We start from the raw sequence: 18,958 nt of genomic DNA, 5'->3' as shown, positions 1-18,958 counted from the left end.
GGGCGGCGGCGGCGGGGCCGGCTGCGGGGGGGCGGCCGGCTGCGCGGGGGCGCCGCCCCCCCCACCTCCCCCGTCCTCGCCCGCCGTGGGGGCGGGGGGCTCCCCCAAACCCAGGAGGCAGAGTTGATCGAGAGCCAGCTGAAGGGCGCGCTCGTCTTCCAGCAGCCCTCGGTCCTTAGCGCTTCCCCCGAAACATCCTAGTTCTCCAAAGCCCCCATTTCTTTCCATTATTCCAGATACCACTAGACTAGGCATGGCGAAACAAAAGCTGGGGGAGAGAGAGAGAGGGAGAGAGAGAGAGAGAGAGAGAGGTGGTGGAAGGGAAAAGAGGAGAGAGGAGGGGAGGGGAGAGGAGAGGAGGGGGGTGTGTGGGGAGGGGGGAACAAAGAACTGGGGAGGGGGGAAGAAAGCGAGATAGAAAGATAGACCCTCCCCCTAAGCCCCCCTCCCCAAACACCCTGTAACCCGACTCCCCTCGCCCCAGCCCCCAGGGTGGGGGTGGGGGGAAAAAGAAGCAAAGCCAAGAAAGCAGATCTCCTCTCCTCTCCGGGGGTGACGGGGGGCGGGGGGCTGCGGGATTTCTGCCCCCACCCCTCCCGCCTCGGTCCCGGGAGTCTCTAGACCCCACCGTCCAGACGCCCCCCTTAGGCTCCCGCACCGAGCCCCAGTCCAGGAGCGGCGCTCAGTGGCCCCCAATAGAGCCCAGCCCCTTCCAGCGCTCAAACTCTTTTGTTTTAAATGAACTGGATGGAGCAGCATGGAACTGACGGGAGGGGGGCGCGCCGGGGGCGCCCGGGGCATGCCGGGAGTTGTAGTTTCCCGCCCTCGGGGGCGCTGGGACGAATTCCTTGACCCGAGGAAGATATGGACGTGCCTTCGGTCTTTACTCGCGGCTGGGAGGCGAAGCTGGGGGTGGGATGGAAGTCAAGGTCCCTCATTTTTCCAAGAGGCGGGCACCGGGAGAGGAGTCAGTGTACAGAAACGGAACGTGTTGAAAAAAGGTTAATGGAATGTGCCCCCCTCCCAAGACGGGCTCCTTCCCGATCCGGGCAGGTCTTTGGTCCCTCTTTCTTATGGTAATGAGGGGGGGGCGAGAGGGCGGGGAGCGGTCCCGGCTGGGTCACTGCGGCTTTCTGTCGCTCGCTCTCTCTCTCGCTCTCGCTCTCTCTCCCCTCTTCCCCCTCCCTGCCGCGCTCCCTCTCCGCTCTCAGCTCCCCCCTCCCGCTCTCCCAGAGTCGATCCCGGCTCTGGGCCGCGGGGAGAGGTTCTCCGCAGAGCAGACAAAGCCCGCAGCCGCGATGCGGGGAGAACACGGCTGGGCGCGCTGGGGGGGCCGGGATGGGGTGCCGGGTTGGAGGGTGGGACCCCTTGGTAAAAGACGGGGTCCCCTCATCTCCAAGCGGCAAGCCATCCCCCCTCGTCCTCTCCCGCTCCCCCAGTCTCGGAGATCTGAGAGGCACCGACTGGGAGGTGAGTTAGTTAACGTCCTTCTGATCAGTAGAGGGTAGCTGGGAGGGCTGTGGAGAGATGAAGTGAGGAGGATGAAGGGGTGGAGGGAGAGGAGAGAAGTGGGGGGACAGAGAGTGAGGAGGCAAGGGAAGTCTTAAAGGCATGATGTGACTTAACAGTTTCGGGAGAGAGCCAGGAGCTTTGGGTGCGACAGAAGGAGGAAAGAGAGACTGGATGGAATGGAAACCCAGACTTCTTCAGGCCTGGGCCATATATGTAGCTTGCGGGTGATCTGTTCTTCAGCCTTCACCATCATCCCACCTCTCCCCCACTGAAAACCCATTAATTCAGCTCCTTTGACTCTGGAAATTTGGTGAAAGTAAAAATCAGTTTTTAAGGCATGAATTGGACAGTTGGGCACTTTTAGGGGAGTTTGTGGAAGTTGGAATGTAATGCAATCTTTTCTCCCCTTACCCCATAGCTTCAACATTTCTTTTGTTACCCTTTTTATGCCTGGGTCTTTCCCAGTAGGAGAAGGGATGGCACTGCAGCTTGAGGGCTTGAGGTCAGACTTTTAAGAACTTCCCAAAAGAGTTTTATAAGAATGGGTGGGTGAGCTACAGTGGTAAGGTGTCCTTTTCTGGAGTGCCTTGGAAACCAAAAATCTGAACTAGTTTGTGAGGTAAAGTCCTGCTTGGAGGCAGGGGAACAGAGGAGATGACCTCATAGACCAGGCACTGTGAGGCCGTGAGGGCTGAGCTGCAAGCCCAGTTCCCTAAATTGATTCTTGGAGAGAGTAAATTTGCACACCAATGGGAGGGTGGGAGCCAGCGTGGAGGATCTCAGGAGGGGTTGGGGGTTGGCACACTGCGGGGCTCTTGCTTCTTTGCCCGGCAGAAGATGCAGGGAAGGGGAGCCATGACTGAGAAACCCCGGAAGCCCCTGGAATTGGAGAAGGGGTGCCCTCTGGATCGAGGATTTAACATAAAGTTAACAACAGACCTTCTTGGATTGGGCGCTCCCGCCTCTAAGCAAGAGTGGGCGAGGAAGAATTGGAGAGACATAGCCCTGTGGGAGTGGCTGTTTCCTGCTCTTGTCCCCTCTCCTTCTGCCCCAGGAACTTGGATTGGGGGAACCAGGCTTGGATTGGGGGAACCAGGGAAAGCGTCCTACTCTGTGGACCAGGTGACTGTTTTTCACATGAACAGAAATCGCAAACGGTTGCATAGGACTGATTGTGTGCCAGGCCTTTTTGTCACCAGCCGGTCTGAGCCTTCCTGCCCCCTCTGAAATGAGATTCCCCCTAGACACTCACTCCTGAATTTGCCCTGCTTCCACTTTCCTCCCCACTAAGCTAATTAAAGCAGGAGGTTAATGACCAAAGAAGCCTTGGGGGTTTGGCCAGGGAGGAAAACAAAGGACAGAAACAAGTGTGTGCCAGTGGGGAGGGGACAGCTGCTGAATGGGAAGGGACAGACTAAGGAGCAGGGTAGGGGAAGGGGCAGTCCCTGCTGGACCCCCGCTCACTGATCCAACAAGGACTAATCAGCCCCCCTGGGTGTGTTCATGTACCATGGGTCCGCCCTCAGGCTCCCACTGACTCCAAATATCCAAAGTGAGAGAGGCAAACGTGAACCTGGCACCTGGAGGGCAGGATGTGTGTGTGAGCGCACTTAGGTCTAGGGCTTGGCTGTGCACATAGAGGCATGTGCCTGCAGGTTGTGCGGGGTACGTCCACCCACAGGGGGCCTGCCAGAGTGCCCAGTGGCAGCGGAGCCTGGCGATGGGCACCTTGAGGAGCCAGGTTCTCAGGAGGTTTTTTTTTTTTTTTTTGGCTGTAGGATCTTAGTTCCCTGGCCAGGGATTGAACCCATGCCCTTGGCAGTGAAAGCTCGAGTCCTAACCACTGGACTGCCAGGGAATTCCCTCAGGAGGGGTTTTGATGAGCCCTTCCCTCACTCCCAGAGGCTGGTGCCCTCCTTTGTTCAGGGGACTCCCCTCCTCCACTGACATTTGTGTTGGCCAAGCTGAGTTTCTGTCCAGGGGCCCTCCTTTTCCTCTCTCCCCCGCCTGCCCATTCTAGAATTAGGCCCATGAGGGCTGAAGGCCTTACTTAAACAATTTTGCTTGGAAATAGGTAGCTATGCCCGCCCCACCCCAGCCCTCACTCTGCTCATGACCAGAAAGGTGTGTAGGTGGCATATCTCTCCCCTTCAGGGCCTTGGAGGACAGGACTGTGTGTCTCAACTTTTTTTTTTTTTTTTTTTTTGCGGTACGCGGGCCTCTCACCGTTGTGGCCTCTCCTGTTGTGGAGCACAGGCTCCGGACACGCAGGCTCGGTGGCCATGGCTCACGGGCCCAGCCGCTTCGCGGCATGTGGGATCTTCCCGGACCAGGGCATGAACCCGTGTCCCCTGCATCGGTAGGTGGACTCCCAACCACTGCGCCACCAGGGAAGCCCTGTGTGTCTCATCTTTGTCATTGTCTCCTACCCTGGTCCCCCAGTACCTAGCACACGGCCCTGCCCAGAGCAGAAGCTCAGTAAGGGTGTGTAACTGCGCATTCCAAGCTTCGTGATGTAGGAGGAAGGAGCAGACCTCTGGAGCCAAACATGCTGGGTGTTAATTCTGCCCCTTGAGCAGTCAATTACTGCTGAGCCTCGATTTCCTCATCTCTCAAATGGAAATAATAAGCCAAGTTCCTAGCACAGTGCCTGGCTCATTTAAGGTGTTCAGTCAATGTTAGTTTGGGGGCCATGGTTGCTCTCCCCTGGCAATTGACTTTACCTAGACTGTGGTCTTCATTAATTAATTTTAATTCATTCATTCAGCTAACTACTTCCTATTGAGCTCTTAGGATGTGCCAGGCACTGGAGGAGGTCCTGACCCACTGTGAGTCATTTGAAGATGGTTCTAGATCTAGACTTGCAGAAATAAGATCATCCCAGACAAACAGCAGATAAATCCAAAAATAATTTCTGTTGAGCACTGGAGTACAGGTGAACTCTATATGTCTCTAGCACACACACAGCCTCAGGCCTGAGGAACAAAGGACCCTGTGGAGTCGTTGAGTTGGCTGTATGAGCGTGTGTGTCTATGTGCAGGTGTATCTGTGTGTGTGTGTGTGTGTGTACACAGGTCTGGCTGCAAGGCAGGAAAGGTGACCCAGTTGAGAGTGGGATGGCCCAGAACTCGAGTGGAGGCTGAAAGACAGGAGTGGGATGGGTGATCCAGACTGTGCTTATCTGTGTGTGGAGCTGTGTCCCTTTTCTTCTTCCAGCAAACCTGGACACCTATTATTGCTGTCGTACCAAGGGATGGGGCACAAACCTAACACCTGCCCCTCCCCTGCCCTATTCTCAGAGCCCCCAGGGAGGGAGGCAGACACAGGAGGCTACCATCAAGGTTGCCCTAGCAAGCTGGCTGGCCCTTATAGAGGTTATCTCATCCATCTCCCTACTCCTCTCGGGATGCCTTCTCCATCTGTCTTAATCAGCTAGGCCTCCTCTCCTGTACTTTATGGGGTTTATGTTTTCTTGTCTTAATACCCCTCCCTATGGGAAGTCTACCTTGTGATCTAAACACCATTCGTCCTGCTCAGAATGCAGCCAGCTTTCTCTCTGTTGCTCGAATACACTCAACTCATTAATTTCTTTCCTTCTTTCTTCCTTGCTTCCTTCCCTCCTTCCCTCCTTTCTTTCTTTCTTTCTTCCTCTCTTTCTTTCTTTCTTTCTCTCCCTCTCTCTCTCTCCCTTTCTTTTTCTTTCTTTCTTTCTTTCTTTCTCTCCCTCTCTCCCTTTCTTTCTTTCTTTTCTTTCTTTCTTTCTTTCCGGCCACACCACACGGCTTGTAGGATCTTAGTTCCCCGACCAGGGATTGAACCCAGGACATTGGCAGTGAGGCAGTGAGAACACAGAGTTAACCACTGGACCACCAGGGAATTCCCCTCAACTCATTAATTTCAATCAGTGAGAATGTATTGGGTAAAATTCTCTAGGACACACAAAAGAAGTAACAGACTTGATCTCTGCCCTCAGCAAGACACAGAAACTAGCCTACATGACCCAGAGAACATGGACAAACAGGATTAAATGTGAGGGCAAAACAGTCTTTGGTACTTGGAGGGCTACAGAGATTGGAGAAGAGAGGAGGTCTCTCTGGGTCCTTCCACTGTTGTGGGCCCAATCTCCAAGGGCTTTGGACCTGGAGAGACAAACATCTCTCTGCTCCCCCCCTGGGACCACTCCAGCACTCCCCCTAGCAGGTCCCCTGCACTCTCTGATTTCCCTAGGGAGAGCAGCTCCGAGGGGCTGGGGCAAAACTAGGGTCCCCAAGGACAGCTGGCTGGCAGGGCCCCTCTGGGATTCAGGGCCGGACCCAGGTGTCCGGGAGGCAGGTGATACCAGAGCTGTGACAGTTGGTCCCCAGATTCCTCACCCAGTGGCGCCAGCTCTGGTTTCGGGCTGAGGCAAGGGAGGGGGAGGGGCACCTGGTGCCAGGCAGGGCTGGGTGTTCTCTTGGGGCAGGGGGAAGGAGGCAGTAAACATGCCCTTGCTAGGTTGTTGGGGAGGGATTTTTCCAGTCCCCTCTCTGTGCCAGGCACTGTACTGGATACTAACAGGGGATACTGAAGCATAAGACACAATCTGGTACAGGTGAATTAATGGATATAAAAGACTGTATAGAATGTCATAGGTGGACTAGAAACTGAATGAATGAATGAATAGATTCACCAGTTATCTAATGACCTTGTTTTACAGAGAGGAAGATTGAGGCCCAGAGAACTCAGGTCCTGTGACTCTCTTGTGCCTTTTGTTCCATCATGCTTCCTTTTTCAGGAAAGGGAAGAGGAAGTTAGAGAGAGAGGGGTGGGAAGAGGGACTTTCCAATTCCTGAGTTTCCTTATTTCCAGGCTCTCTTCTTGGTGTTTACAGACTTGATCTCATTTAATCCTCTTACAACTCTGTGAGGCTGGAATTGCCATCTCTGCTTAACCTCAGGGACCTAAGGCTCAGAGAGGTTAAGTAACTTGCTCAGGTCACACAGCTGGTAAATGGACACTCCAGTGTTCAAAGACAGATCTGTCTGACTCCGGAGCCTAGGACCCCAGAAGTGAACAGTGATACCCAGTGAGTAGTCTGAAGGCCGAGGAGAGAGTGATCACTGAAGTTGGACCAGGAGAGGCTTCCTGGATCTGGAGTCCCTGAAGGATGAGTGAGGTTCGTGCAAAGGGAGAGGACTGGAGATTGATGTCAGAGGTGCCCAGGAGGCTTGCTGGTTGGGAAAGTGGCCTGCTTGCCTGGATCCTGAGGAGCTCCAGGGACAGGTGGAGGAAAAGCACCTTTGAACTTTGGCCACGAGGTGGCGCTGCAGGCCAGTTACTGGGAGCTGCTCCAGCGTGGGCTTGCACACTAGGACCCAGAGGTTTCTTCCCTGCCAGTTAGGGATCCACGCCCAGTCCTGCCTCCTCAAGTGTCATCTCAAGCTTCCACCTTTCCCTTTTCTGGAGGGGCATCCACCAAGTGGGAGACAAGGAGGCTACCAGTCTATTCCTGACTAAGGACAAAAACCCAGGTGGCCGTGACCTGGGCATCCCCATGGTCTGACCAGCTCTCCAGGTCATCCTGAGCCCCCTCCAGCTGCTTAAGACTGGTTAATGTCCAGTTGCCCTCCTGAGTCCCTGGCAGACACTGATCGGGGCCAGGCTAACCAAACAGACATTTGAGTACAACCGACCTGGGTCTGAAGCAGAATAATAATAAAACCTACCTAATAAGGAGTTAAAAAGTTTTCATCCAATAAACACATATTGAACACTTGCTGTGTCAGGCACTGTTCCAGGCATTGGAGATACATCATTGAACATGACAAAGTCCTTACTCTCATGGACCTGATATTCTGTGGGGGAGGGGAGACAGAGTAAACAAGTAGATCATGTAATTTATGGTAGTGGTAATCGCTGTGAGGAAAAACAAAGCAGGATTTGGGGGTAGAAAGGTGTGAGATGGTTAATTTAGAAAGAACGATCATGTTGTGAGAATTTAACTGGACATATATAAAGCACAGTGCCTGGCATTGAGTTAGCAATTGTTACGATTATTTTGTTCCCTTTGCTTCCGCCCTTCTCCATCCCCACGTTCCCCTTCCTCTGTCTCACATTCTCCCTGCCTTTTCCCAGTAGTCCCCCCAGGGAAAACAGGTGCTGGCTTGGAACCAGGAGTCCTGAGTTTTTAGTCCTGGCTCTGCCACAACAGTCCAAACTGGCTCTCCCCTCCCCTGCTTCTGGTAAATGACATCATCCTCCACCTGGTTGCTCAAGCCAGAAATCTGGAGCTATCTGTCATCCCTGCCTTTTCCCTAACTTCCTCCCATCTAGTCCATCAACCAATTCTGTCAACTACACCTCAAAACATTTCTCAAATCCATCAGCTTCCCACCTCCACTGCTACTCTCCTGATCCAAGCCGTCATCCTCTCCTGCCTGCAATAGTCTCTAGCTGGTCTCTCTCCTCCATTCTTGTCTCCCCTGCCCCCTCCAATCCATTCTCCACATGGTGGCCAGAGAGATACGTTTTAAAAACCAAATATGATCATGAAACTCTCCTTCTTAAAACACTGTATTAGCCCCCCATTGTCATTAGATCCAAGACCAAACTCCTTAGTGTGATTTAGAATATCCTTCACATTCTGGCCCTTGCCCAGCGGTCACCTGATCCTGCCCTCCCTCTCACCCTCCACTCCAGCTACATGAGCCCTCTTTCAGGGCTTTGAGCACACCATGTTCTGCCCATCATCCAGCTTTGGCCTGCGCTGTCCCATCTGCTGTTCCCTCACCCTTCACCTGGCTCATGCTGGTTCATCTTGTGGGACCCAAATTCCATGTTACTTTCCCTGGGAAATCTCTGCTGGTCATTTTTGGAGATCTCTTACCATTCAGCACACTATATTGTAACTGTCCGTTTACATTTCTGTCTCCCCAAGTACCTGGGAGCCCCTTGAGGACAGGGACTGGCTCTAGTCCACTCCTGTATTCCCAGCACCTGTGCCGGCACACAGTAGGTGCTCAATGCTGCTCGGAAGCTGCGTGTGCGTGCTCATCCATACTTCCCTCTTGAACAGCCTCTTCCCTTGACCCCCACACCCCACCATACCTCCCACCCTCCACACCCAGCTGCATCTCTCCATTCCCAAGCGCCACCCCTGGGCCCTCACAGCCATCCCTCGTCTGATCTCCAGAGGGGTGCCATTTGCATGATGCTTGGCATATACCTTCACTGGGTTGGAACCAGGAGTCCTCCTCTCGCCAATGCCTAGTCCGGAACACATTCACAGCAGGAACTCCATAATGGTGCTGATTCACTGGTGTGACTTCTGACTGATGGCTCAGAAGGGATCTCTAAGTATGTAAACCCCTCCCCTCAGTCACTGCTGGTAAAAGGAGTCTTGGACCCAGTAGGCCCTTGAGAGTGCAAAGAAGTACACATAGATCATGTGCTCCTGCCAGGTCCTCTCATCCCCCTACGCCTTTGCAGGTGCTATTCTCTCTGCCTCCAACACTCTCTCCCCCATCATCTTGTCTATCTCCCACTCATCCTTCCCACTCACTCCTGAGCTCAGGAGTCATGTCCTCTGAGAGGCCTTCCTGACCGTGCTCATGGACTTCAGTGCTCCTCCTGAGTCTGCTGTGGCCCACAGTGCCGTCACAGCCAGTGTACATGTTCTGTATGCTACTCCAGACTTCAAGCTCCCCCAGGACAAGGGACATGTCTTGCCAAAGCCTAGCGGAGGGGGCACTCAATACAAATTTATTAAGTGAATGATTAATTGAATGAGTAAGAGGAAGAAAATTACTGTGTGATACTGAATAAGTCACTCCCCATCTTTGGGCCTCAGTTTCCTCTTCTGTGAAGTAGGGACAGGAGACGGTAGAACAGAGGTGTGCTTGCACATGTTTAATAACAGGGGTGGGGTGGGGGGGAAGTCCTGGTTTGTGACAGTTGTCAATTTCCAAGGTGTAAATTCTCTCACCATGGCTGATTTCAATGTGAACAATGGGTTCTTACCAGCAGGCTTAAGCTACCTCGGCTAAGGACTACAGATGGGGTGGCTTGGGCCAGAGGGACTTCAAGGCACTTTCTCATTCCAACATCCTTGCACAAGGCCCCTTCTCCAGAGCCTGAGGGAGGTCAGGCTGTTTCCCAGTTGTACTTATACCCAGGCTGCCAGTTATACCCTTATTGCCAGTTTTCTAGAGGCACATCCATGCCCATTCCAGGTGGGTAACTATACATGTCTCTCCCAGGCAGCCTTCCCAGACTGCTCCAGGCCTGTTGGTTGGCCCAAGCCCTGACATCAGACCTGTGCAGAGGGATCACCTACCCTGCTCTCCCGGTGTTTCTGGGTCCCACCTTCCCACACTGATGGGCTCCCTTAGAGAAAGGGCTGGGTCCAGTCTGTTTTTATCTTGCTGGACCTCTGACCTCTGACCCTGCTGGCCCCTCCTTCCTTCTCTATACCCTTTATTTCCTCCCCAGCTTTTCTCCTACCTCCCTGGGTGCTCCTTTTCAGTTTCCTTTGCCCGTCTCTCCCCCTGTTTCCACAGGGCCAGTGATTTCCAGGCCTGTAGTTTCCTCCACCTGGAACACACTTTCTTCTCCCTTTCTGCCCAGCTATTCAAGCGACAGCCCATAGTGTCCTCCGCACCTGGGCTACAGGTGGGCAGGTGGCCTATTACTGGTGAGCTCTATGCAAATTAACTACTGTTTCTGAATTCGTTTTCCACATCTATAAAATGAAGATAAGGGTAGCAATTACCTCATTGGATTGTTATGTGATAGTGGCAAGAGGCATGTAAAGTACTGACATAGCGTCTAGTACACAGAAAGTGCTTAATAAATGTTGGTGATTATTATTCAGGACTTAGGTTAGTCACCCCTTGCTCGGGGGAACCGCAGCCTGCGTTAGGTGCCTGGTTCTCTGCCCCCGCCAACCCTCGCATCCCGAGCAGCGCCTTTTGAGGCACTCATGACAGTTTAATTGCTTGTTCCACAAGGACAAGAGCTATCTGGGGCACACAGATGGTAAATATCTGTGAATGAATGAATGAACTAATGATGGGAATGACTGTCTCCCCTGGCAGGACACAGAGCCGGGGCCTTCTGCCACTCAGGGCTAGCCTGGACACGCCCACCCTTAAGGAGGAGGTGGGGCTGGTACCCCCGGGCCAGCAGGTGGCGCCAGCGCCCGTCAGTCTCCGTCCGTGGCCACCTCCCTTGCCCTCGCTGGTTTTACAACCCCACTCTGACGGAATTTGAAATGGGCAGGAAAGGTGGGGTCCTGAAGCCCGCGGGGGCAGCCGGGGCTGAAGTTCAGTCATCCCTCACGGGCAGACGTTTTTCCAGGAGGTGCCCAGACTAACTTGGCAGGGAAGGGAGTGGAGGCCGCTGGGGAAGACGGCCCTGCTGAGGGGCTGTGGGCACAGATCCTGAAGTGGGGACAAGGTTGATGGTATCCTGGGGACATGAAATGAGAAGCTGTTCAATCAGTGAGTCAAAAGCCGAGATCTAGGAACCAGACACAGTGTGGGGAACAATGTGGTGAAATCAGTCAGTGAGAGAGGAAGAGGAGGTCCGGTTTCTATGACAATGGTAGTGTTTGTGGCAAGCTGGGGACTCCTGGGACCCCAGGGCCTGTGAACAGTGATTCTCCACAGGAACGGGAAAGCTGCAGAGGGACTGTATGCTGGGGACCGGATGCCCTGTGATTCCTTCTTGGTGCTCAGCACGTGTTCTCCCAACCACAGCTCCTGAACCTGTGCTCTTTCAGATGCTGCGAGGGGCGCTGAGCCCTGACAAGAGGCAGGCCCTGTGCTCCTCACCGTACATGCACATTTCACTTATTGCTCACAACGGCCCTCTGGAATAAGTGTTACCCCATTTTACAGAAGAGGAAATTGTCAGGCTGGCCAAGGGTGACAAAAGTAGGACATGAGTGGTAGAGCCAGGATTGGAACCCGGGCTAGTCTGACTCTAACCATCCTGTGAAGACCCAGAAAGCAGAAAAAGAAGAACAGGGGCATGGAAGTTAGATCATGTTTGACCCCCTACTCTCCACTCCCAGCCCCTGCTAGAGCCTGGGAATTCCCAGCATCCTCTAGTCATTGTCAGGACAGTTTCATTCTTGTGTAGCTGTGGGGCCGCCACAATTTCAGTATGAAAGGGGGTATCCCTGTCTCATCCCCTAATGACATGCAAGAAGGAACTGTAGCTCTTCACCATCTCTTCCCCTGCAGCAGAAGGGATGGAGGTTGGAAGTGCCTTGGAAATCTTCCAGTCCAGTCCACTTGTTTTGCAGATGAGGAAACCGAGACCCATAGAAAGGAAGCAATTTCTCCAAGGTCACAGAGCGAATTAATGGAAAAGAGAACTAGATCCTCTGTCTTCAAAGTTCTGTGATCCCAGAAAGAACCTTCTTGAATTTGGCACTGGGTTCTTAGATTGGAGTCAGGCAGAGGAACAGAGGGAGGACAGCAGATTAAATGGGAAAACCTAACATAGTATATAGCCCGTGGAAAGAAGGTACACAGCTCATGCTCCACCTGTCTACCACGTTACAACAGCAATGATAGTGGGGGGATCATCAGAAAGACTTATCACATATGTATGTCAGGGGGTAGAGGATCTTTGGTCAAAGTGGACTGCGTGATCTTTAGCAAATCACTTACCCTCTCTGAGCTCCAGTGATAATGTGGAGTACCCTACCTCCAGGGTTTTAGGGATGATGGATGGGATGGTGGGCAAGTTTTTATGAATTATGGGGTGACATGAATGTTCTTGGTTGTCAGGGAAGGCAAGTCATTTATAGTGGGACTGGAGGTAGAGTTGCCCTGGAGTGCAGAGGTAGGGGATAAGCTGAGGTGCTTGACCCTTGATCCTTAGGAGAGCAAGGAAGCCACATGAACCTTCGACATGCTCACTACAGGCAGCAATTCTCTTCCCTGGGGGCAGGGGGAGGTGGGCAGCAGGTTCCTGCAGACCCTGGGGGTGCCCAGAGGCTGTGAGAAGCTGAGGACTAATTAGCTCTCACTCCCTAATTGGACTTAATTGCCTGCTTGTGATCAGCAGTTAGGAGGCTCCATCAATTAGCACAGGGAGGGTGATGGTTCAGCTGGGGCTGGTCAGGGCTCCCCTTCAGGAGGGGAGGGAGGCAGGCAGGTGGAACGGTGGTCCCATGGGGAAGTTGCCTCACTGCCCAGGCCCTTACCACCCAGCCCCTTTTGCCCCTGTGAGGGAGGGGCCGGGAGCTTTCAGGCCTCCCACCTGGACTGTGGCTTCTCTGACCTTGGTTTACCCACTCTCACCAGCTTTCTGACTTCTGTCTAGAGGAGATGGCATCTGGCTGGGCCTGGCTCCACCACTGGCTCCTTTGCAACTTTGGGGTTGAGAGTGTGAGCTTCCAAGCCAGGTCTCTGGGGTTTGAATCCCAGCTCCACCACTGATTGGCTGTGTGACCCTGGACCCACTGTGTTTTGTTTTCTCACCCGTAAAATGGAGCTGATAATAACAGTCCTTCCCATGCAGGGTCATAGTGAGGATCAGGTGAATAATGCACCTGCTCTATCCAGAACAGTGCCTGGCATCGTCAGCACTCAGTGTTAGCTGTTATTATAATCCCTACTCCAAACCTCAGCTTCTCCATCTGTTAAATGACAGACTGAAGTAGTGTTTACTGAAAAATGCCAGGGTCCCACCCTAGATGAATTATTGAATCAAAATACCCAAACTTTGGGTGCTGGCGGTTTTGAAAGCCCCCTCCCCCAAGCAATTCTGATGCCCAGTGAGGGTTGAGACCACAGGGCTCCCCCCAGTCATGACCCCTGAAAACTCTCGAATAAATCCCACCCCACCCTCACCCCCGTTCTGGACAGCGGCTCCCTGTCCTGTGCCACACAGGACCCCCTGCATGGCCCTGGAGCTTCTGCCATTTGGTTGAGAGCCACCCGTGTGGCCAGAAGCCGGTCTCTCCCCACTCACTTGGACCAAGTCCCCTTCCATAAAATGAGAATAATGACCTTGCCCAGCTCAACTCCCAGCGCAGTCCAGAGGTAATGTTTCAAGAGTGATAGGACTGGGGCTTCCCTGGTGGCGCAGTGGTTGAGAGTCCGCCTGCTGATACAGGGGACACGGGTTCGTGCCCCGGTCCGGAAAGATCCCACATGCCATGGAGCGGTTGGGCCCATGAGCCATGGCCGCTGAGCCTGCGCGTCCAGACTCTGTGCTCCACAACTGGAGAGGCCACAACAGTGAGAGGCCCGCGTACCGCAAAAAAAAAGTGATAGGACCTGCTGTAAAGGTAGGCAATTATATTGTTCCTTCCCTCAGTAGACATTTATTGACGGCCTAGTATATAACCCATCTCCTTTACACACAGTGATGACAGAGTTATAAGCTCCTGGAGAGATTGGTCCTGAACCATCAGACAAGTCAGGTTCTTGGGCCAGTCTCTTTTTTTAGCTCCTGCTGGGTATCAAATGAGCCAATGAGTGGAAAGAACCTAGAACAGGCCCTGTCACATAGAAAGCGCTCTGTAAACAGTAGCCGTTGTTACTACTGGTATTGGGACTATGCCCTGGGCTGGGCGTGGAGAGAGGCCTGGTTGCAGAGCGAGCACACATAGAGCTCCGATACAGGGAGGCAGTGAGGGGCACGTGGGAGGAAGGCAGGGCTAGAATTAGGTGCTGAAGAGCGGGGTGTGTGGACAAAGTACAGGGAGGAGTTGAGCTTAGGGAGTGCTGGTTCAGGAGGGAGGTCTGTTGAGATGCTCAGATCACATGTGAACAGAGAAACTTCTCTGTCCCAGGCACTGTGCTGGGTGCTGGGAATACTGGGGAGGGCCAGACCCACCCAGCCTCTACCCTCAAGGAGTTCCCTTAATGTGGGAAGACAGAGGCGAACACAGACAGTGTCAATTTCGTGTGACAGGAGATGTTGAGGGCTTAGCGGGACACCTAACCCCGACTTAGTGGCACTTTTTAGCTGAGCCTGGAGGGTGAGTAGGAGTTGGTCAGAGGGCAAAGCATGTGCCAAGTCCAGGAAGGTTAGCTTAGAAGAAACAAGAGAGAACCAGATTGCTGGAATCTAGAGGGCAAGCAGTGAGGCTGGAGATAACAAGCAGAGCCTGGGCCACGGAGGGCTTTACAGGCTAGCTCAAGGAATTTGGACTTTATCCCAAATATAGTTTGGGAAGTGCTGTTAGTTTGAAGTCTTGTGGAAACATGCTGAGGTTTACATTTTGGAAAGATGGCTGCGGTTTAGGGAGGAGAAAGGATCAGGGCAGAGGCAAAGGTGGAAGCAGGAAGACTGGCCGGGAGGCTCCTGCAGTTACTCAGGCGAGGGCTGTTGGTACTCAGAGCCACGGAGCTGGGAGTTCCCTTGCGGTCCGGTGGTTAGGACTCTGTGCTCTCACTGCCGAGGGGCTGGGTTTGATCCCCGGTTGGGGAGCTAAATCCCACAGGCCGTGTGGTGTGGCCAAAAAACAAAACAAAACGAAAGGAAAAGAACCACGGAGCTGGAGGCAGAATGGAGAGAGATTCTGGGTCCACAGAATGTGGGGGGTCACTGGCCAGGGGAGACAGAGGGGGTGAGGCTGAGGAAGGAGGAACAGAGTGGGGCTGGGGTGGTGTTGGGGAGACATGAAGAACTCCATCTGGGACATCCAAGGAGGGGTGGCAAGTGTGGAAGCTCGGGAATCACCCCTGACCTGGGAATCCTTGGAGGCCTCTTCCAAGAACTCTCTGGAGTGGAAGGGCCCCTCACCTATGGCCCAGTGCCAGGCTCCCCTTTCACTGGCCTCTCCTGGACAGGCTGGGACTTCCTGGCCCAGAGACACCATGTTGGGGCAGGCCTGCATGGATCCTCTCCAGCCCAAAGGGAGAGAGGTGCCCATGTGCCAGCTCCAGGACACATGTTTTGGGGAAAGAGCAGTGAAGGCAGTGAGTTCAGGGAGCTCCACTTCCTAACCCACCTCCCCGGGCCTCTGGCCTCCGTTGTGGCCCTGGGAACAGATTCCAAGGAGGAGGCCAGAAGGCGAGCTCTCTGGGCCTGGGCTCTACAAGGCAGCAGGGTGCAGCGGCCACGCTGTAGTTCCGGCAGTGGTTGTGTGAATGAATTCTCCTTCCTCCCTTCACTTGAGCATCTAAGTGTTTGGAAGCCGAATTCTCCCTGGCCCGAGGTGTTCCCAGTGGATGGATCACCGCACGCTCGTCTGCCCCGGCCCGGCGCTCATCTCCATTTCTAGACCCCTCCTGCGGCGCCTCTCTGCCTTCCTCAGCCTGCTCTGTGCCCTCCCTCATTAAACGTGGTTTCTGTAGAATGTGATTTGAATTAACTCTTGGGAGAAAAATCACAGAAACCAGGAAAGCGGGGCCATGGGGAGGGGGCAGTGAGTCATGTTTCCGTGTGTATTTTTCAAACTTTCCAGTGGGAGTTTGGAAAGCAACACTCTTTCGGTTGCCAGCTTGGACCTGGCTCTCCAAGGGTCCCTCGGTCTGTTTCTATAGGGCTGTGCCCTGGCCCACCCTTCAGGTCTGCTTTGCTTCCTGGGATCCCAACCCCTTCTCCCTCTGGGCCGGCTCATGCTGTGGACGGGCTCGGGGAAGTCCCTCCTTGTGTGGAGCTTCAGTCTCGCCTCTGTAGTCATTTCACAGTGATGGCCCTCCATCTACCTCCATTTCAGGGTGGACCCATGGGGCCTGCAGCCACTCTGGCCAACCCTTCAGCCCTCAAGAACCTCCATCAGCACCAGGGAGCCTGGGCTCCAAGAACCTCCTCTCTGCTGTGGCAGCTTCCTCTTTGTGTCATTCCCTCCCATTTCTGCACCCCGATTTCCAGAGGGCCTGTGGCCGAGGGTGAGAACCCACTGACCCCCAGGGAGAAGCTCTGCAGAGCAAAGACCTCACCCTGAGGAAGTGGGTAAAGAAGAGAGCCCCTCTTGTGTGCTGGGCCCTGGGCACATCTTCTGCCCTGGGAAGGGGTGTCAGGATGTCCATTTTGCATATGGAAACCGAGGCTCAGCCAGGGAAATGGATGGGGACCTTAAGGGTGGTGGGGAGGTCATCTTAATCCCTTCTTGCTGGCCCGGAGCCCTTTTACCCTCCCCCAAAGCTCCCATCCGCTGCTTCAGGGGTCCTGGCCTAGCTGTCCGTCTCCCCTGCCCCTCCCAGCTTCTGACTAATACTTCCTGGTGGCAGTTGTATGTCCTGCCCCCACTGTGCCCATGCCAGCGACAGCCCACGTCACATGGGCCACATCTGGCTCCATTTGAGTACACCCTCCCCTCCTTTGTCCCTCCCCCTCCTCTGCCCAGGCACCAGATCAGGAAGGACCCCTGAGAACTCTCTTCTCTGGATCCATCAGCCCTCCTTACCTGCCCTTTCACAGCCTCTAAGGGAGTCACCCCTTCCCCTCCTTTCAGCCTCCTCATTCTCTCTTCCAGCCTCCACCCCCTGGGCATCTTGACTCCGTCCTTCAGCACCCCCTCCCTCACTGTATCCTGACTGCTTGGACCACCTCCTTCTCCAGCCCCCACTGAACAACAGATTGGGAAGGGGAATTTTGCAAGGTTCGAGCCCCCAGAGCTGTCCTAGGGTAAGGGGAAGGCGGGCAGCCCAGGGATTAAGTTGCCTCTAGCCCAGCCCTCTGTCCTGTTACCAGCGTGGGGCTGCGGCGGGGGGGACATTGGTAGAGGTGACTCCAAGATATGTGTGCATGGAGGGATATAGCTGAGCCTGCGTGGAGTGGGTGGAGGGCTGAGAGGAACTGTATGGCTCACCCTCTCTAAGTTGTCTTTTGTGAGGGACGGGAGGAGCCTGGAAGGCCCTCTAGCTACTGGCTTCCCTCCTCCTTCCTCCCTGCTTAGCAACTGTTGCTGGGTAAATATTTGCCCCACCAGGATCTGTGGCTGGAGAGCTGGCGTCAGTCCGGGCAGCTGCCCCTCTCCTCAGTTCCTGGGCCTCCCCTCTGCCCAGCTCTCCACTCCTCCTGGGCCCCCAGACCTGGACTCCAGATGTGATCTCCCCCACACCTCAAAGCTCAGTTCTTCCTCCCTCACGGTAGACTTCTTCCTCTGCCCACTCTTATCTCTCCCCCATCCGCACTTACCCTCTGTGCTCAGATCTCTCTGGTCCATCCTCCACCGCTGGTCCACTAAAGTGAGGCCCCACCTCTGAGCCAGACAAGTCCCTTGCCTCTACCCCACCACACTCCACTTGGAACCCAGCCTGGCTATCGCATCTGGTACATCGCTGGTGTTCACTGAGCCCCAGGACCTAACCTCCTCTGCTCTAACAAAAAATATGCCCCCACCCCTAAACCTTATCTGAGCTCCCCGAAGCTCCAGGCAGAGGGAGGAGAGGGAATGCGGGATGTTTTGATGGACACCCTGTCCGTCCTCCATTCCCAGGCCAGGCAGCTCGGCTTCAGGAAGCCAGCGCCATTTTCACCTCCTCTGGGGGTGGCATGGAGGGAATCCTGGCCAAGAGGAAACAGATGCCCCCTTGGCCCCTCCCTGGGCAGCCTGAGAGCACACCAGCCTCAGCCCATGCATCCTGTCCCTCCCAGCCAGTCCCCTGCTGCAGTGGTTTCCCCATCACCTATCACTGTGATGAAGAGCCCCTCAGGGGTCGATGGCCAAAGTGAGGTGGGCTCTCAGGGTGCCCTGTGAGCTTTGGATTTACTGGACAAAGAGGGCAAATGGGGTGCTACTCTGGGGCAGACCTGTGGGTGGCTTAGGGATAGTGGGAAGGGGGAATCTGGGAAGTTGGACCAAAGCAGGTCTAGAAATGAGGGGGGTTGGTCTGCATGATGTCCTAACTCCTCCCAGCTCTGAAGTTCTGGCTTCTAGGCAATGAATGATGAAGTACTGGCCCAAGGCAGTCCCTCCCCATCCCATGGGCCTCCCTCCAGGAGCTCCTGATCTTGGCAGAGATGCTGCCCATCCACCTGCCCCACCTGGCAGTCCCAGCCACTTCTCCAGAAAGCACCCTTTGCTCCGTCCACCCATCAGGAAATCTCTTGCAGATTAACCACCATTCTCCTTTTAAGAGTTCACTTTCCCAGTTGACCCCCCTGGTGTGAGGGCCGGGGCGGGGTGGGGGGGAGGGGTGTTGGTGGGGTAGTCTTCAAAGTGGGCCCTAAGGAGCTTAGGAGTGGCAGGGGCTGGAGCCTCAGGGGGGATTTATGGTGAAGGTAACAAAGGTGAAGCTCAGGGACCCTCAGCTGCAGGCCGGGGAGCCCTCCCGGCCTTTCCGGGACTCTCAGAGGAGTCTGCCCATGTTTGCACGTGGTCATATTTCTGTGTAAAATCTGTAAAAGATATTCTAATATTTTAAAAATAAAGCCTCCTCACAAAAATTGGATGAACACTTAGGGAGACCGATTGTCTGGTTTGCCAGGAATTGTCCCGGTTTGAGCACCGCAAGTCCCTTGTCCCTTTAGGAAACTCCTCAGTGCTCTG

General features: G+C 54.4%; 1 protein-coding gene across 1 annotated transcript in view; it reads right to left on the bottom strand.

Moving 5' to 3' along the window:
- The window catches only part of MEX3A (mex-3 RNA binding family member A), a 5,650-nt gene extending 5,395 nt beyond the window's left edge, over nt 1-255 (bottom strand). The window contains exon 1 of the mRNA XM_029231172.1: nt 2-255. Within this exon, the coding sequence (XP_029087005.1) occupies nt 2-255 (254 nt within the window). The remainder of the gene's footprint in view (nt 1) is intronic.
- Between the last annotated feature and the right edge of the window lie 18,703 nt (nt 256-18,958).

The sequence above is a fragment of the Monodon monoceros genome, unplaced genomic scaffold (genome assembly GCF_005190385.1).
Source record: "Monodon monoceros isolate NGI ecotype Baffin Bay Population unplaced genomic scaffold, NGI_Narwhal_1 Super_Scaffold_18, whole genome shotgun sequence".
NCBI lineage: Eukaryota > Metazoa > Chordata > Mammalia > Artiodactyla > Monodontidae > Monodon > Monodon monoceros.
Note: the sequence above shows the minus strand (reverse complement) of the source record. Positions and strands in the feature narration are given on the sequence as shown.